This window comes from Spea bombifrons, chromosome 5, assembly GCF_027358695.1.
Source record: "Spea bombifrons isolate aSpeBom1 chromosome 5, aSpeBom1.2.pri, whole genome shotgun sequence".
In the NCBI taxonomy this organism is placed as follows: Eukaryota; Metazoa; Chordata; class Amphibia; order Anura; family Pelobatidae; genus Spea; species Spea bombifrons.
In genome coordinates, this window is record NC_071091.1 from 74990599 (window position 1) to 75010057 (window position 19459).

The 19459-nt window shown below is 41.5% G+C and overlaps 1 protein-coding gene across 1 annotated transcript in view; it reads right to left on the reverse strand.

The window, feature by feature from the left end:
• GNAL (G protein subunit alpha L) overlaps nucleotides 1-18587 on the reverse strand; it is a 111099-nt gene extending 92512 nt beyond the window's left edge. The window contains exon 1 of the mRNA XM_053466193.1: nucleotides 17754-18587. Within this exon, the coding sequence (XP_053322168.1) occupies nucleotides 17754-18273 (520 nt within the window). The 5' untranslated portion in view covers nucleotides 18274-18587. The remainder of the gene's footprint in view (nucleotides 1-17753) is intronic.
• Between the last annotated feature and the right edge of the window lie 872 nt (nucleotides 18588-19459).

The window sequence follows — 19459 nt, forward strand, 5'->3', positions numbered from 1 at the left end:
ATTAGCATAGGGGTGTATGTCAGTGTGTGCAGGGGAGGGCTGGCAGCCTAAGGCCTGGGGGGCAAGTCAAGTGAAGTGGCCCGTTGTGCCACGAATCAGCCCACCATACATCTTTTCCTGAACGCATATTCATTATAAAAATACAAATATGATTCAAATGTGGTTCAACATAAGTAAATTTAATAGCAACAAAGGATGGTAAAAAAAAAGCAAAACCTAATGTCCCCCTGATGCTCAGCCAGTTAAATCCCCCCCATAATACTGGCTGAGGATTATGGGAAGTATAGTACACAGCAGCAGGAAAATTGTAAAGGCTAATATGAGTACCCTACCAGGATCATACGTTAAAGTGGGCTGATTGGGGACAGAGCTGATACTGAAGAGCTGAATGAGGACAGCAATGACACGGGGGCTGAAGGGGGACAGAGGTGACACTGGGAGGAGCTGATTGGGGACAGAGGTGGCAATGTAGAGCTGAATGGGGACAGCAATGACACGGGGGCTGAAGGAGGACAGAGGTGACACTGGGAGGGGCTGATTGGGGACAGCAATGACATGGGGGGCTGATTGGGGACAGAAGTGACACTGGGGACACACTTACACACATACCTATTTTTTTTTTAACGAATACAAAAAATATTATATAGCTTGTACAAAAACAAATTGGTTTACTAACCTTCTACTTCCACTTTTGGGGGGTTTCGTCTAGACCTCCATCCCCTGGTAGCAACAGACTGTTCTCTATGTATACAGGATGTCAGTGACACGACATCCGGTGCTCCAGCAGTCTGAGTGCGAGGGGGCGGAGCTTTCACCCCTCACGCTGCTCCCATCACTATGTGGCCATCAGATTGCTGGAAAACTAATCTAAACGGCCGCTGGGTGCTGATGCCGCCGGCCGGAGCTACTTTAATACTTTAAAAAAAAAAAAATTATATGGCAAGCCGGATCGGCTATTAAATAAAAAAAAAAGTATTAAAGTAGCTCCGGCAGGCAGCATCAGCACGCATCAGCCGTTTAGATTAGTTTTCCAGCAGTCTGATGGCCGCATAGTGATGGGAGCAGCGTGAGGGGTGAAAGCTCCGCCCCCTCGCACTCACCTTTCACCCCTCACGCTGCTCCCATCACTTCGCGGCCATCGCATATGGCCGCTGGGTGCTGATGCCACCGGCCAGCGCTGCTTTAATACTTTTTTTTTCATTTAATAGCCGATCCGGCTTGCCATATTAAATTTTTAAAAAAAGTATTAAAGTAGCGCCGGCTGGCGGCATCAGCACCCAACGGCCGTTTAGATTAGATTTCGGGCGGCCTGGGGGGCAATTGCCACCCTGCCCCCCGGCCCCTGAGTGTGTGTATTAGTGTATGGTGTTAGCATATGTGTAAATCAGTGTATGTTAGTATGTGTGTTCCTGTAAAGTGTTATTTTGTGTAAGTGCAAGAATAATGCTATTCAGGTATTTCCAAGGCTGCTTTTTATTCCCAGTCATGCCCTAATGGTCACCCTAGTTGTGAAGCATGTAATTTTCCCTGGTTTGTAACATTAGGGTTAAAAAGGGACTTTATATACATATATATTCAATAATAAATGAACAGACTCCTTTATTAGTGGTCTGATCTTGCACCTGCTGATAGCTGGTTGAATACCCTGAATTTGGCACTGTGGACAGGGCTATAAAGAAAAAGGCATCTTTCACAAAGGATCACAGAAATGCAAGTTAATTATTTATGATTTCGTTTATTGTATCTAGCACTGTGTTGATAGTCTGGGCAAGAAAACTAAAGCATTAGTCTCCTTAATTTTATTTTGTGTAAATCATGCTTCCCTAGCTCAATTCCTGTAACACTTTGTTTTGGAAAAATATGATGCCAAGTCCTATTTTAAAACCTTAGTAAACAGTGCAGTGTGTCTGCTGTAAGTATTGGTATCAGATGATCAAAGGAACTGCCGTTTACAATGATGGGCTTCTATCTAAAAAGCAGAGAGCATTCCATTTAATGGAATAAAGTATACAGTCGCGTTGTACACGCTGGCCCTCATATGACAGCCGAGAAGTTTCTTTACATTTGGTTCCCCATGCATATGAATTCACCTCTTTTTTTGCTGGCTACAGCTACTATGCTTGGAGGAGATGTGCTTGCATCTTCTGCTTGCTAAACCTCATGTCACTACCAGCCAGCTCCATTGCTAACTTGCGTGAAAGTTCCTAATGAGTACCCCCCCTCCTACCCTATACACAGAAAGCACTCGTCCACTAACTTCAACTGGAGATCCTTCATGCCGTTGAATAGCTGCTTTAAGTAGACAACAGTGGTGTAAGACCACAGCGGGGGCTGTGACCTTCAGCAATGGACCTGTGTCACCTCCTCCAGGCAATTGACTATTTTATCCACACTGGAAAAGGCACATTAAAGTACATTCTCCATTTGTCGGGTGTCTTTTTCGTGCATATAGTTACAAGCAATAGTCTATTCTGGCCTAGGCGCCAACCGCGATGAGGCTCCCTGTAGCACCACTTCTCAATAGGTCAGTTAAAACGGCCCAGTTGGCCCATCAACACCAAATGGGCTCAGCCTCCACAGTTTACTTCCATCTGGCGTTGTGCGTCCTTAAATGACCACAGCAGTTTTAAAAGTGCTTTAGAAACATTTCAGTACGATACAATGCAGGTTGAAAATTGGGGAATAAGTTATCTTTCCAAATGCAGTTGAAAGTACTTACATTTCATACTGATGGGGGTACACATCTATTAATATACAACTTTAACCCTCTGCTCTCTTGCACACTGTGTAAAGAAGTTAGTCCTTTGTCAACTAGGCATGTTCCCTGGTGTGTGAGGGTTTAACAGCATATTGCAATGTACTCTCCTATTATTCATAAGGCAAACAATGATGGCAGGAAACCCACGTTCCTGATTTAGCTTAAGGGGCACATAAGTTCTTCAAGTGTCATTACCATTACCTTCCTCCTTCTTGTGTTAAGAGTTTTCCCAGTCCCTTTCAATGTAGGTTTCTTTGACCTGTTGGGCATAGGGCAAGGTTTGGTTTGTTTTATCAATGGTCCATTAGGCTAGGTGTTGCCCCCACATAAATCTGTACGAAGAAAATAAATATACAGATTGCCAAGTCCCATCAACAGTCTAAATGAAGCACAGAAGGAAACAGCATTTATGAACACAGAGCATTTGCTTTTTGCAAGGGTTCTACATAGCATACTTTCTCCATTTAGTTCCATAGGGCTCCACCTCCAGTCGAGGGAGCAGCTTTTGGTCAAGCCCACTCCTTGCCCAGATTCCCCCTATCTATACCTTTGCCCACTCCCTTTATATTCATGGGGATAGCCTTTGGCTCTTATCACAGTTATGCCCTCTTCTTGCCTCCTTTAGGGAGCAGGAGAGGAGCCGCTCGAGGCTATAGATAGGACATTTCCAGGTATGAATATAAAAATACAGTTTGTCTCAGCAGTAACAGCATGGTTTGGATGCAGGTGAACACAAAGTAACCTTTTCTGTGGGTGTTTTTTAACAATATGAGGCCACTGCATCAGGGCACAGTGATCCGCGAGTACAGTTCAGATAATGTACTACCTTTCACTGTCTGATCTGCAAAAACACAGGCGCCAGGCTAAAAATAGCAAGACATCGGACCACTGTAATTTTCATTCAAACATGTATTTGCGCAAGATAAGATTTTAAAAACCTCATGTACGTAAACCTGCCCGGAGGCCTATTATGCCTGTTCTTTTGAAGGATAAAATCCGCAGCTGAAAGGACGTTGTCAAAAAGTGTTAATCCCTTTTACAATTGGAATACTACACCTACAGCGTATGGGGATTTAAAAACATTCAAATAATTCTAATTGTCAAACGTACAATTCAATACATAAAATAGCGAATATTTATGTTTAAATCATCTGACAATATATGGTTACTATGATATTATACACAAAATTACTGTCAGATAATGTTTAATCCATTTGGTCTGGAAAAAAAGTTACTGCCTAATACCTAGGTAGCAAACCAAACTTCTCCTTTGTATATAAAGCGCTGAGCTGGGAAGGACAACTTCAGTGATAACACATCACACGCTTCACCTTATGCCAAACAGCGTGACAAGGACAAGCCTAGGTAAGTCCGGTAGCCAAATAAAAAGGCAAAAATAAATTGCTGACATTTTTGTAGTTATGTTGTTTATATCCAATACTAATAGTAGTACTCTATAGAACGTCAAAGTAGTAAAGGTCACTCAGCCGTATAGTGGGACCCATAGTCATATTTTCCAGCTTTCAATTTTGCCAGGACAGTCCTGATTTTTCATGCACGGTCCCCTCAGAATCTTGTCCTGGCATGTGTCCCGGTTTATGCGTCTCCCGCCTCTCTTCAATGAGCCACAAAGACTCAGTAAAGCTGTATCTGAAATGCACATGCGCATCTTCTTTCTGTCGGCCAGGCCTTATGGAGCGTTTCCTCAAAGGGGTGGAGCTTACACACACACACACACACACACACACACACACCTAGATCAGCGGAGCGGGTACCAGAGAAAAGAAGACAGGAGAGGAAGATGAGGATCTTCAGGAAAGGATACAGCATGAGACCATGAATTAGAGAGAGTGAGTGAACGTGAAAGAGCATGAATAAGAGTGAGTGAAAAAAGGAAAAAAATGATGATGGGGATACATACTCTACAGAAGAGAAGGTTGTCATAAGCTGTGGAGCTGGTGTGTTAGGCACATGCTGCAGGGCTATGTTTTAAATAAATAAAAAAACAAAAATGGGGTTTAGCTGTTCTTTTAAAGATACTGAATTATTCAAGACTTTATTTTTACATGTGACATCACTTTATGGACACAATCAACTGCTGTACTCTTGTCTATGAATGCACTGAACAGGGAGAAGGGGCGCTAAAAGGAAGTGAACATTAGTAGATAAAGGTCACTTTTTTTTTTTAGTAGGACTTTAGAACCTTTAGTTTTAATATAATTAGATTTGCTTAATCATTTTACTAACAGCAAATCCTCATTTACTGCTACTTTAACAATACCTATACAACACCATAATATGAAGGGTGTGATTTATATTGAACAACTGCATATCTCTGGCATTCAAGGTGTTAAGTCATCACAGCCACAACCATTATCAACACTGAAAAGTGTTGTGTGTTCCGTAGTGATATATTTTGCCACATGTGTGTTTAACATGGAATACTTATCCCAATGTTTATTTCTCACAGCTTCCAAAGAGAAAGAAAGCGGTCTGACGGAGCCAGGGTCATTATAAAAGGGCCTTCTTAACATTCTTCAGTCTCCTCCATGGCGCAACGAAGTAAAATGGCATTATAACCTAGATTTGAAAACACAGAGGTAACCGCTATATGATAAGGCTGTATCTGACAGAATAATGTGCTTTTTAATTTTGTTTTCATTCAGGGAAGCCCGGGCATGCGTGCGTAGATCCAGTTTGAATGTGGTAAGAGTCAACACAGAAACGCATTAAATTATTCACTACATAACATAATTAGTTAAGTTTGACATTCAAAATGTTTCCCTGAAGCTGGAAGAATGTCAGCCTTTACTGAAACTCCGTAAACGTATACAAGGCTTTCACTGATTATTTTTTTTTATCACATTAATTATAGAGCAATTATAATGGCAATAGCCCTTACCGGCAGAAGCTGAGAAGAGTTGGCCTTATAAGAGCAGGCTAGTTCTGGAACGTTATGTAAAATATCCAGGAATACTTTACAACTTTGTGCGCAATGAGGACAAATAAAGACAGTGCTGTGAAAAAGTATTTACATCTTCCTGATTTCTATTTTTGTATATTTGTCACACTTAAATGTTTCACATCATCCAAATAATTTTAACATTATACAAAGATAACCAGAGTTAACACAAAATGCAGTTTTTAGATTACGCTTTCATGTAGTGAGTAGGCTAAAATGTTTTAAAAAAAACTGCTCACGAAGCTACGATCTAAAGAAATTCAAGAACAGATGAGAAACAGTCATTGACATTGATCAGTCTGGGAAGGGTTACAAAGACATTTCTAAGGCTCTGTCACTCCCGTGAACCACAGCGTGAGTAGTTATCTACAAATGGACAAAACAATGGTGAACCCAGACTAACTTGTAAAGAACTACAGGCCTCGCTTGCCTTGGTTAAGGTCAATCTTTACGATTCCACAATAAGAAAAATCTCATCCATGGGAGAGTTGCAAGAAGAAAACCAATGCTTACCAAGAAGAACACAAAGGCTTGTCTCACATTTGCCAAAAAACATCTTGATGATCCAAGACTTTTGGATAATATTTTGTGGACCGACGAGTCAAAAGTGCAACTTTTTGGAAGACATGGGTCTGTTACATCTGGTGTAAAACTCAGCATTCCACAATAAGCATATCATACCAACAGTCAAACATGGTGGTGGTAGGTCTGGGGTAGAGGACTCCATTGGGAGGCGGGTCCCGCACCAAAAAACTTGCGGGCGGTCTTTCTGGGGCTGCAGGCCGGAGCGGGTGGTCAGACACTGTACCTGCGGGTCCCGGTAATCCCGCGCAGTCCCGCAAGGATGCCTTCTCGCTGCTCCATTACAGTGTCTCCTATCTTGCTCTGCCCATGAACAAGGCGGACACGTGATGTGACGTCACTTCCTGTGACTCCGTCTTGTTCCTGGGCGGAGCGAGAGAAGAGACGCTGTGAGGGAACAACTCGAGGGCAGCCTTGCGGGACTGCCCGGGAAATCAGGTAAGGAGGCAGGCGTGTTTGGCCACAAATGTGGTGGGAGCGGGCGGGATTGGCCACAAATGTGGCGGGAGCGGAACACCCACATTGCGAGAGCGGGATTCAAAACAGCGGGAGCGGGATTCAAAAAGCAGTCCCGCGCAGGGCTCTAGTCTGGGGCTGCTTTGTTGCTGCACGACTTGGGTGACTTATCATATGTGACGGAACCATTAATTCTGCTCTCTACCAGAAAATCCTGAAGGAGTTTGTCCGGCCATCAGTTGGGTTATGTAGCAGGGCAATGATCCGAACAACACAAACAAGTCCACTTCTGAATGGCTCAAAAGAAACAAAATTAAGGGTTCTAATCAAAGTCCTGATCCGATTGAGATGCTGTGGCATGGCCTTAAGAAAGCAGTTCATGCTCAAACTCTCCAATGTGGCTGAATTACAAAGGAATAACATACTCCTTGTCAGTTATCGCTAACATTTAATTGCAGTTGTTGCCGCCAACGGTCTCACAACCAATTGTTGGGTTTAGGGAGACAAATTTTACACATGGGTAATATAGGTTTTGATTAACTCTATACCTTCAATAAATCAAATGATCATTTAAAAGCTGCATTTTGTGTGTACAGCCCAAACTGCATTTGCTCCCTCTGACAACTTTGCAAGGAGCAAAAAGTGCCTCCTCATCAAAGCAATACGGTGAGATAGCTCATTTGGTAATTGCCCTGACTGCAGCGCCTGTTTAAACCTTAGGGTTGCAGGGACAAATCCCGGCAGGGTCAACTCAGCTCAAAGAGTACCACTGATTGGCTAATAATAACATCTATTATTCAGCTGCCGATTGCTTTAGAAGTAGTTACTAATTATGTTATACTTCAGGGTTCGACTTGAGGTAGCTGCATCACCATGGCGACCTGAAGCCACTTCCTGATGTCCAGCATGGTGAGAATGGAGTAGTGTTTTTGACTGTATGTATACTGACTCAATTCTCCGTTTATTGAAAAGAGTAATGACATATAGTTACAATATAGATCATAACGTAGTGGTACAATGGTCATTGTAAGATTACAGCATAAATATAAACCATATACCGTATTTCCCTATGTATAAGACGCTCCCATGTATAAAACGCACCTTAATTTTGGGCCCTAAAATTTGAAAAAAACAAGTATCATAAAATTCATAGTCATCCTCATCACTCCTATCCATTAACTGCCCCTAAATTAACCCTAAAGGCCCCATCAACCATAACTGCCCCTAAATTAACCCTAAACACCCCATTAACCATAAATGCCACTAAATTAACCCTAAAGACCCCATCAACCATAACTGCCCCTAAATTAACCCTAAACACCTCATTAACCATAACCGCTCCTAAATTAACCCTAAAGACCCCATCAATCGTAACTGCCCCTAAATTAACCCCCACCTCCCCTAACTTTCAGCAGCCCAAATATTAATTTTAAACTTACTGTTAGATGAGTTGCTGTCTGAGCAGTGTGGATGCTATGAGGAAAGGGGCGGGGGCGATCAGCAGTGAGTCATAAAGGGGCGGGGTCAATCGGCAGGGAGGTACTGGGAAGTACCGTAGTAACTGCAATCTACAAACACCGTATAAGACGCACCCAGTTTTTAGAGCACAAATTACTTCTACAAGCCTCATATGATATAAAGCAGATTGGTTATTGATGTACACTAAAATACCAATCTATGTAATAGCTTTGACCAAATTCAGTATCCGGTATACATGGTTACGTAGTATAATGTAAGTATGGAGAATAATAACACAGAACAGCAAAACAATAAGAATGATGGATGGTGCGCCGCCAAAAAGTATGTATACTGTAGCATCAGAGTCAATGTGTATATGTATAGTGCTGGAGTCAGTGTGTCTACTGTATTGTAGTGCAAAATTCAGTGTGTATGTGTCCATAGTGTTAGCCTGTGTGTGCGTGTTTCTGGTATTTGGGTGTATGGTGTTGTTTATGCTACAGTATGGCATTAACATGAGCGTATATCAACATATAGCGTTAGAGTGTGTGTTTTAGTCTGTGATGTTAGCATGTCTGTACATGCGCGCAGAATGTTAGCGTGTGGATTGTGTAAATGTATGTTAGTGTATGGCAAGGCTTGACAAACCCCAGGTGCATGGAAAATAAATAAAAACATGATTGGAGAAGAAAACTTCTAACTTTTTTGACTCGCTCCTTGATCCAAATCCAGATTTGTAGACAACTGTTATACTTGATACAAGAAAGTTCACTCACCAAGAAAATATGGCAATTGAGTGGTGTACACATGAACAACTGCTGGATTAAAGTTGGCATACAAACTAGCTAACACAATGTGCAGATAAATTGTGTAATCTTTACTAGAAGAGGACCTCGTCATCATGCTTAAGATGTCTGGTCTATTGAAATCTAAGTTTACTGGCAATAAAAACAAAGTAAGAATTCCAGTTTTAAATGCATTGAACAGCATCATCTTAAATAGAAGTAAGGAAACTTTTGTTCCTTAAGGACAAATTAAGGGATACCATGAGACACAGCAGGGATCTGGAATTTACACATACAGGAATACCATTCTATGTAAAGAACAATGTAAGGTTATTTTGGGTGTCCTACTGGTGCCAGTCTGTATACACATCTATGATGAATTTAGTTCCATATTTAGAATTAGTTAATGTTACCGTAATTTCTAAACCCCATAGCACTCCCTGTCAAATTTTTCTCAGCTAAAACTTTGGTGAGGAATAAATAAATAATTAACCTATCTGTTCTGAAATCATCTGCCTTCACCCATTTAAATACCCACCTCCAGGTAGTTTGACAATGGAAAACTTATGGTTTCACTCTACCATTTATTTTCATATTAAGGTATACACATTTCCATTGTCAAAACCAATCACTGTGCATCTTGTAACATCAATGCCGATTACTGAAAATATACCTGTCCATGAGATTCTCTAAATGAAAAGGACAACATATTAAATTACATTTGACTTATGAGAACATTGATGTCACTTTTTGAAATTATGACAATGCATGGAGATCCTTCCTTCTTACACAGTTCTAAGAATTACAGTAGAGGCCGAAAGTTTACATACACTCAGGCTAAAGACATTCAAACTGCTTTGCCAGCTGGGCCTACTTTTGTCCGAGAGGTTCAACAGAACCTAAAGACAACAACGAAGGTGATAGTGAAGGGGTTGGAGGCATCAGGTACCAAAGTATTTACATCGCCATGGCCTCAAAAGGCTGTCACTCCAGGGAAGAGCTCTTGTATAAAAAGCCAGAATAAGGTTTGTAGGTGATCACCAGGACGAAAATCTAGCAGTCTGCAGCTCATGACTAGAAAGCTGGTCGCAACTGGGTCTTCCAGCAGGACAATGATCCTAAGCATACCTCCAAAGTTGTAAATGCCGACATTTAAATAAACAAAAAAGACTGCAAACTGTCTATGCAAAAATAACACGCACCCTTTTGGCAATTCCAAATGCAGACAGTCCTGCTCTTAAAATCTTTTAACTGAGACTAAGCAATGGGGTCATCACAAGCATAAGCCCTGAGCAGTCTAGCATGAAAATACTTAAAACCATGTACTAAACATACATGGTGCGGAGCTGCGCTGAACAGCTATTGCTCCTGAAGGGTGGGGGTTATATAATAAGAACAGTTTAAAAATCTATATGTATGTATGTATGCTGTATTGTATAAACCTCTAGGTAAACAGATCTAGTCAAGTATCAGTACAGGGAAGCAAAACATTTTTATTAAATTTCATTTTTAATGAAGTCTTCTCTGCTAAACAGTAAGAAATATTACTTCCCATCATAAACAGTGTTGTCACATCTGTAATTGGGTCAGGCTTCCCTGCCATGAAGCAGAATTAACATACGACTGCACAGCTTCAACCTACTTCAAGGCTCCTAATAAATAATACATAGACTCCAGAGGAGCAAATGTGGAGCACCCAGCACTTCCAGACAGTACCACATTTACTAAGCAGTCTTCTCTAATGTAACAGCAGCGACAGAGACGATTGGTCAATTACTGCAAAAGCGAAATGCAATTATTTCTACACCACTTTGACAACAAGCAATTATGTGGCCTCCCAGCCTGCTTGCCTTCTTGTCCTTGTTATACCCATACTTGAGAACTTGGCAGGATGGGCCCGAATCTCCGATCTTGACACTTTATGAATGGAGTGGGGCTAACCATGCATCGAGGTGGGGACCAGTTAGAATTTGAAGGGCTGGGTTGTAGGTAGGGTTGGTGGAACCTAAGTAGGGAGTGAGAATGACCAAACACCATTCACCCCACCCAGAGAGTGAAATAGCTAATCCAGAGCTCCAATGTAGTAAGTGTTTCATGGCAAAGTGATGTCACCCCTCTTGCTGTTGATTTCATTGGAAAGGTTGACAGGTGAGCGACTCTCGACTCCCTGACTTCAGTTTGCATTAAGACAACCGCTACGTGAATCCACAAGAGGAAGAGCTTTGCGGGCTTTGTATAATGCGTAGTTAACTTAATGATCTATACGCTATTAGTTTACACTTTCTTCAGCACAAGTTCACTTGGATTGGCCCTTTGCAATTCATTGTGAAGCCAGGGAGCTCAAATATCAATTGTCCTACAAACTCACCTGCCAGCTCCAGCTTTAGTGATTAAACCTCTGTGGTGTTACAGAAATTACTCAAAATCGATTCATTTCGGCGTGTGGCAGAATATGCACACTAGATCTCCTAAATGGAAAATAGCGGGGGGGGGGGGGCAAAGAAGCAAATGCATTTAGTGGGATTCTGCAGGGGAACACCATGAAAATTTAAAGGGACCAAACAGCTATCATATGCATTACAGTGCTTTAAACAGCTGGAGCGTCCGTTTTTTATTTTAGTATATAAAACAGGATAGATGTACCATTACAGTACCAATCTGCCAAATAATATAATCTATATAACATAGCGGTCCTGAAAAGACCGAACGTTACCAATTGTTTTGCATTCTATTTCGGTGGTTACATTTTCAAAGCTTTAATCCGTCATTATTTTCTCCTTCGCTGCTTTGATTGCACACGCGCACTGAGTGTGATCCAAAGGCATACACATGCACCTGTTGGTAATTTGCTAAATAAACAAACTCTGGACTCTAATCAGCCGAAGGCCAAAAATAGACAAACTAAAACATCACATTACTAAATAACCTAGTTTCTTCCCTGATACCCCTCGTCCTTCCATCTGTTCTCACAAACACTCACTGTTTTTCTTCCACCATGTTTATCTTTCTTGCCATAAAACAGTCACACCGGAGTACACCCACGGTCTGCACACCACCCATGTCCTCTAGGTGTGCAATGTCCTTACGGTATGGAGAAAAAAAAAACAAACAAAAAAAAAAACAGTATATGCTTTCTAATTCTGGAACTTCTAGCAGACCAGGTCCTGAATGTTTCCCAATCTTCATAACCCCCTCAAATGAAAGTTTGAATTCTCAGTTCATTAGAGACCCAGTGTTGAGGGTAGCCGCACGCATGGCACACTAAAAGATGTGTCTCACACGCAGTTTATCCAGTCCAGGCCGAGCAGGAATCACGGTAGCGGGTGCACATTTCAATTCAGCAGAGTAACATTTTACAATTTAGTTGACATAATCACAAAACATAGTATTTATTTTTTATTGTCAGTCAAATAAAAAAGATAAACACAATGTGCACTCAAACCAAATAAGTAACTAATTAAAAAAACAAATAGAAGTCTTACCAGTATCATCTCACTTTTATTACAATGCTTTCGCCAATGCACATATATTAACTATATTAAACCGTTAAATAGTGACTTTAAATGAACAATCGGGCATGTTCTTCACAATTTCAGAAAATATGTATCTGTAATTATGTAAAAGTAGTAGTAAACTAATGGATATTAAAATAATAAACAAAAGCAGCTACCTATAGGACCTACATGTAAATAAATATTTTAACTTTGGCAGCATTGAGTATTTCAGAAGCTGTAGGAGTCGTTAGCAGAGAAAAATCTCTTGCAATCATCTATTTAGGCACTTTTTTATTGAACAAACCTGCAGATTTGTATATATAGGAGCCTTTGGTTGCCACATGTTTAACATTCTCTTTGTTTTACCGAGTCTTGGACTATACTACATGATATCAGATTAAACATTAACTCCTTCCACACGATCCACTATTTATTTTCCATAGAAGGACAACAGGTATAACAAAGAGAGTGTCCACAGTTCACGAAAACAGAAGACAATGAAGTTCTAAACAGGCTAGGCAGGTTTGAAGGATATTTCCTTATATATGCTTTGTGGTCTCTGGAAATATGGAGGATTACTTCTAGTATGGTATTTTGCTCAATTATAAAAGACAACTCCTTAAACTTTGGATCTTAGTATAAAAAAAATATATATATATATATTATAAATCTTTATATAAGACGATCCTATCGAGGGAGAGAAAAATCAAAACCACTCTTTTTGCCACTCATATGCACACCTACACTCTACCACACACTCATAGCGTATGTATGTACACTTACACTCTCCCACTCATTCATACATACATTTATGTACATAAAGGATGTGCAGGAGTGGGAGTAATAAAGTGGGTTTTTTGAAGGAACCATAGGGCTTTCTTTAAAGACTTTTTTTTTTTAGAGACTTAACCCTTTGTTTACTGTTTAAAATGCAATAAAATGAAAGTTTTATAGCTTGAAGTTGTATTACTTTCTTTTCAAGAACACAGTATTTCTCTTTCTGAAACAAGATCAAAGTGTGTCGGTAAGAGATGAAGGATTTTGTGAACTCGGTGTTGCATGTAATCACTCTCATTAACTTTCACAGTGATCACTAGGTTTGTGCATTTGGATTTGTATGAAGTTAAAAAAAAATTAAATTCATACGAGGAGAGAACCCCCTACGAAATGAAGCAGAATGAAGCTCCGAATTTTAGCATTTCGGTGCTCTCACACTCAATGTCAAGGCCGACCACTTCCCTGTCCCAGCCTCCTTTTCTGCACCTCCGCTTCTTGTCTTGCCTCTTCTTGATAATTCTTCATTCTTCTTCCGCTTCTCCCCAGTATCAGCTCCGTCATCCGCGTACTTTTTCAGGTATTTACGCAAAAGTGTGCAGCCTACGTGCAACCCCTTCTCACCTGTGGCTTTGCTCTTTTGCGGAAGTACTTCTAGAGGCCAGAATAGTGCCGACGGATTCGCAGGGAAGAAGAGGTGCAGAAACGCTTCTCTTTCTCAGTGAATCTGTCTGCAGAAGTACATAGATAACAAGAAGACGGAAGAGAAGAAGTGGAGTTGCGGAAAAAGGTGACAGGGACTCAGAAACGGTCAGCTGAGAAGGTAGGGAGACATTGAGAGTGAGTGAATGAGAGTGCAAGAGAAAAAGCTGTCTTATAATCGAGCAAATGGGGTAAGTTTCCATAATAAATGGAGTGTTAATAGAGGATATCCTGAAACTTAAATGGAAAATTGGCTCCTTCATAACTTTTACCCTAACTAAACTAAGCATGCTGCCATTTTTTTTAATTTTTTTTTTTACTGCTTATGTTGCCATGGTAGCAAGCTGCCATGTTGGGCTTCTGTTGGATTTTATGGGGGGGGGGGGGTTAATGATTTTTGTATATCCTTAGCAATTTAGTTATACATGCAAGATTTCCACTGCGAGAGGAGGAGATGGTCGGTGATGGGCTTGAGAGTTAATCGGTGTCTCTGTGGTCGGCATCCTGGGTCCTTGTTAACAACCATGTATAAAAATGTGGTTGGCAGTGAAAGGGTTAAAAGTTTACCTTAAAGCAAGCCGATTCAAAGTGACACAATTAACAGTACCCAATTAATTTCCTGGCTTGAAGTTATCTGTCTTTGGATGTAGCCATACAAGTCCAAAAAAAAAAAAGTGTTTTTAGTTAAAAGTTGATTACATCTTTCCTTTTGGTCGAATAAAAGTTAAGTCGCATAAGGTTTTGGGACCTTCAAAGTCTCTTCTTCAAACTTATGTGACTTCACATCTTTTTCCCCCCTTCTATTGGATCAATAAAAGGGATCAACTTCAACTAAAGTAACTTGTAGAAATTAACAATCAGTAACATAAAGGGGGAGAGAAGGTAACGGGGAGGCATAACCATGCAGATCTTGAGAACAAGGAATAAAAGACACCTGTCCCATGGTTAAGATTTGGTGGGTTTCTGAGGCTTTAAATGTAATGTTTATCTTTGAATTTATTTATTTGTTAAAAGTACAGAGCTGTAAATTGTAGGCCTTTGGAAATGTGACAAATCTTTCAGGGTTCTGTAACTGTAACCCAATTCACACGCACAGATCTCGTCTACAGGTTGCATGATAATTAGTATACCTTATAACGGAATACACTAACTGTACATTTCCGATGTACATGGATTAGCGCTCTTTATAGCAAGTCACAGCTGGCTGAAACCTGATCTTAGATGGAAAGATGACGTTCAGTACCTGCCAATACCTGAGCACACGTGTGTATGCATTGTGACCCGGCACTGCCGACCGACAGACTGACAGCCAGCAGCCTCGAATTAGCAGCTTTTCTCAATGAATAGATTGCACTAAAGTAATTAGCAGGGAAGTAAACTACCCCGTTAAAGACTTAGATTGCAAGTCTTACTGAGGATAACTCTCCTTCGTTTTGGTTCCATTAGCAAGCTGCAGTTTCATATATAAGTAAACCACATCATGCCTCGCTGTCATGATTGAAAAACACTTTCAACGCTTCCTATTGTGTATACATGTAGCCACACGTGAAAACGTTAAGCTATAACGTAATGATATAAAACAATAACAAAAAGAAAATGGCTTATGAGTCAAAACAAAAAACAACCCAGCTAATATGTGTTTCGGTGAGATTTATGTTGTTTCCAAAATAAGCAAACAGTACAAAAATAAAATAAAAAATAAATTAAAAATGGACTTAATTAAGATCAAACATTAAACACAAAACTATTTTGTAGGGCTGGGTTTACTAACTGTTAGGGGAGCAGCACGCAATTTTAGTTTGTGGGGTAGGCACTATAAAAGGTTTAATACGTAGGCTTTTTAGGTAGGATGGGGGATCTCTACCACAGGCCTCCACTATGAAAACAATGGAGATATAAATAATCATTGTAATGCAAAGAATCAAAGGTGGTGCGATTAGTAGCGATATTTCATTGGGTGCTATGGTGATTGCTCCACTTTTGCACCAAAATATAGGTCAGAATGTTTCTTCTGGGAGCACCATGGCTTTCCTGGTCAACCAAATATGACTTTTTAACCCCTTAACGACCAATGACGTGCCAGGCACTTTATGACATTAAATAAGCTTAGAAAGTGATCAAAGGTTGCTTTCTTAACCTAAACTGTGCTGCTATAATACCTCAATGTCGAGGCATTCAGCAACATCGAGAATTGCAGCATTGACCCCCATGTGGCCCCTCCCTGGAGCATCAACATCCACCATTTACTACATGGTATGGGGACGCCTGATTTGAAAGAGCTTAGTAGACCATCAACATATTACACTTTTAATAGTTGGATGTTCAATAAAAAAGACTAAGGGATGAATACACAATAATAAAATTAATGTAAATGCAGAACAATTTTTTTTTTAAAAAATTCATGCATAGAATATTGTGTCCCACCCTAAAACCTGAAATTTTCAACCAAATACAAATTTATATATATATATATATATATTAAATACAGCTAATTACCAGCCATATATAAGAAACTACAATCCTTAAAGACAAGGTTTGCTTTACAATTTGGAACTTCCTGTGGGTATCAAAATAGCCTCATGGGAGGTAAATAATACATATATACAAAGTAAATAAAACAAATGGATAGTGTTTAACAACTTATGACAAACTCAAAATAAAAAATATGCCACAATAGCATCTATTACATTTCTAAACATTTGTGTGAATATTTTGTGCGTATGTCGACACTGTGTACACCATATAGTGCCTGTCCAAACAATTCTTTATAAACAGACATAAAAAATGAATAAATATATGCTGTAACTTGACACAGATATAATTGCTCTTAACTATATGCTGCTGTGCCGTGATTATGAAAGATCATGTTTATACGTTTCAGTTGTTACAGAATTTTCTTTTGAGGATTAGCCACTTGATTTATCAGCCTTGCTTGCCCTTACGGTTGTTGTAGGTTGAATACACCTCGACTGCACAGCCGCTTTCTCTTGAGGTTATTGTCCTCAATGTTGAAATCTTAGCGCACAGCACACCGACACGTCCCAGAGGATCACTTTACTAGAGATTTATCAATTACACACTCACCTATTTCCCTTGTGTGGCTAAGAGACATGCATCACATGGGGAACTGACGCTTTAATTACACGTTTGGTTTAGGTAGAGGTGTTTTACTCTTACAGGCGGACACAGTGAAGGGAGAGAGTATGTAGAGCAGAGTGTCAGTATCTTTCTATCTATTTATACATTCTAGAAATAGCACGCAGGCTCCTCTACTACACTGATGGCTAACGCACCACCGCCTTTTCATACAAAGACCTGCCTTCCTCTGATGCTGCCCGTGATCCACCCACCCCATATCTGCTACTTGGGTGGGGTACCAGCATCTGCACGGCGAGATGGATCGCGTACTACAAGTCCAAGAGGCATAGGGAACATACACATGCGATGACTGGCATGTAATGTAAGCACCCACAGGCAGGGTGGAGTAAAGGTATACATCCCCTGTGCTGCCTCTTTAAGTCTAGCCCAGGTTGGAGTTGTGGGCCTCCCCCCCTTGGGGTACAATACACAGCCACCAACACACACACAATCCATCATATGTGTCACCAAGCCATTGCTCTGTAGAATAGAGCGTCCAATAATGATCTATGATAAAGGGGATTTAAAAATGGCTGACTCAACACAAACCCCGGTTGGCTGCCATCTACACTACCCCCGAGCATGTTCTTTACGGGATGCTATAGATCTGCCACACGGACCAGCCCTGAGCGCAGGTGCCTTACCTAGTAGCAGCAGCCTGTGTGTCTGTTTGTATTCCCGTTCCTGCTCCTTTAGCACCTTGTCTATGCTTTTGCTGACTTTTTTGGCCTCCTTCTCGGCCTCCTTCTCCTCCAGCCTGAGCTTGTCCCATCCTTTCTGCAGAGGATGCTGCTGCTGCCCTGGGTGCTGCTGTGCTTGTTGCACTTTGCTGGGCTTGTGCTGCTGTTTGCTGTCCCCGCTGCTGCCGCTGCCTCCTCCATTCTGCAATAAAAGCATCAGACCATCCGGACTGTCCCCTCTGCAGGGTTTGCAGATCTCCCCTCTCCGCGGCTGCCCATCCCGCAGAAGGGCATGAGGCTGTTGCAAAGGCATATCCCCTGCAGATGCCCCCGGTCGGTGCAAATCTCCATGCCTTAAATCCCCGGCTCGCAGGGGCACAGACAGCTCCGGGGGCTGCTCTGTGTCCGAGTTGGTAGCTGCATTGGAGATGGAGCCGCTGGGATCGCCGAAGAGCCGCGGCCGCAGGCTGTAGCACAGCCCCATGGCGCTGGCCACCTACACGTGCTGTGCCCCGAAAATCAATAGCAACGGTTCGAAAGCCAGATATCACTTTAACAGCTGCCGCTTGCAAGGCAATACTCCGGGGCGCGCAGAGAGCAGGCGGCGGGCGCACCCCAGGTGCCAAAAACCAAGAGCCGGTATCAATAAGCAGGATGAGCCACGGTGGGTTTAGTTCTTCATCCTCCCACCGGCGATCCCGGGAGTAATCACAGCAGATGACGGTGATCCTCAGATCCCCAACGTTCCATTTTGCATCTTCACCGCCGGCTGGAGGGTCACCTGACGTCCGCAGCGCACACAACACTCACTAAGAGCTCGCTACTAGCGGACTGAGCCAGCCGGTCCAACTTACCGTAAAAACCGCAGCATGAGCGCCTATCACAGCGCTAGTCGTATGCAAAACCCGGACTGGCGGCACTGTGCATCCCTAGGGCGCAGCTTTACTGAGAGATACGACATGCTTCATTTACTTTTTGTCACAAATTAAGCAATAATAATACTGGTGCTATGAACCAGAAATCAGAGCTACTCTCATTAACTCCTTCAGGAGAAGGATCTATTCACAATTTAGCTTTAATAGATTGCAGGTTATATACTATAATTTCCTTGTTACTCATTTAATACTGTACTCAAAGAACACGGCCACCCAGCAGAAATGGTAGAGGCCAATACAGTGAGGGAAATGTTATAGTCTTTACAGCAGGGAAAATGTGGAGACTAGATGGGGGGGGGGCAAATGCCCCAGACCATCATGTTTTGGTTACAATGACCTGCATTTGGTGTTATGACGAACACGCATGCTGTGCATCATGGTGGCACATCAGCTGTACCAGATGCTGCCACTGGTGCAGATAACGCAAGTCACTGGCCAATGTGCCAACAGTGAGATTAAAGAGCAAGTCCCATGTAAAAAGAAAAAACAATCTCCATGCCAATGAAGTATGTTTCTTAGTTATTGTGTCCGGCTTGGCGATTGAGCCACTGCATTGTTTACCACGGGCGGTATAATAAGGAGTCAAGGTGTTTGTCTAGAAGACTGGAGCAAGGTGACAGAGCTACATCACATACAAATGGCTAATATGCAGCTGCCTGCTATACGTTATATTATGTAAAAAGTCAATTTCTCGCTCTTAAATTCTAATGTAATCTAAAATACTGACTAGTCTTG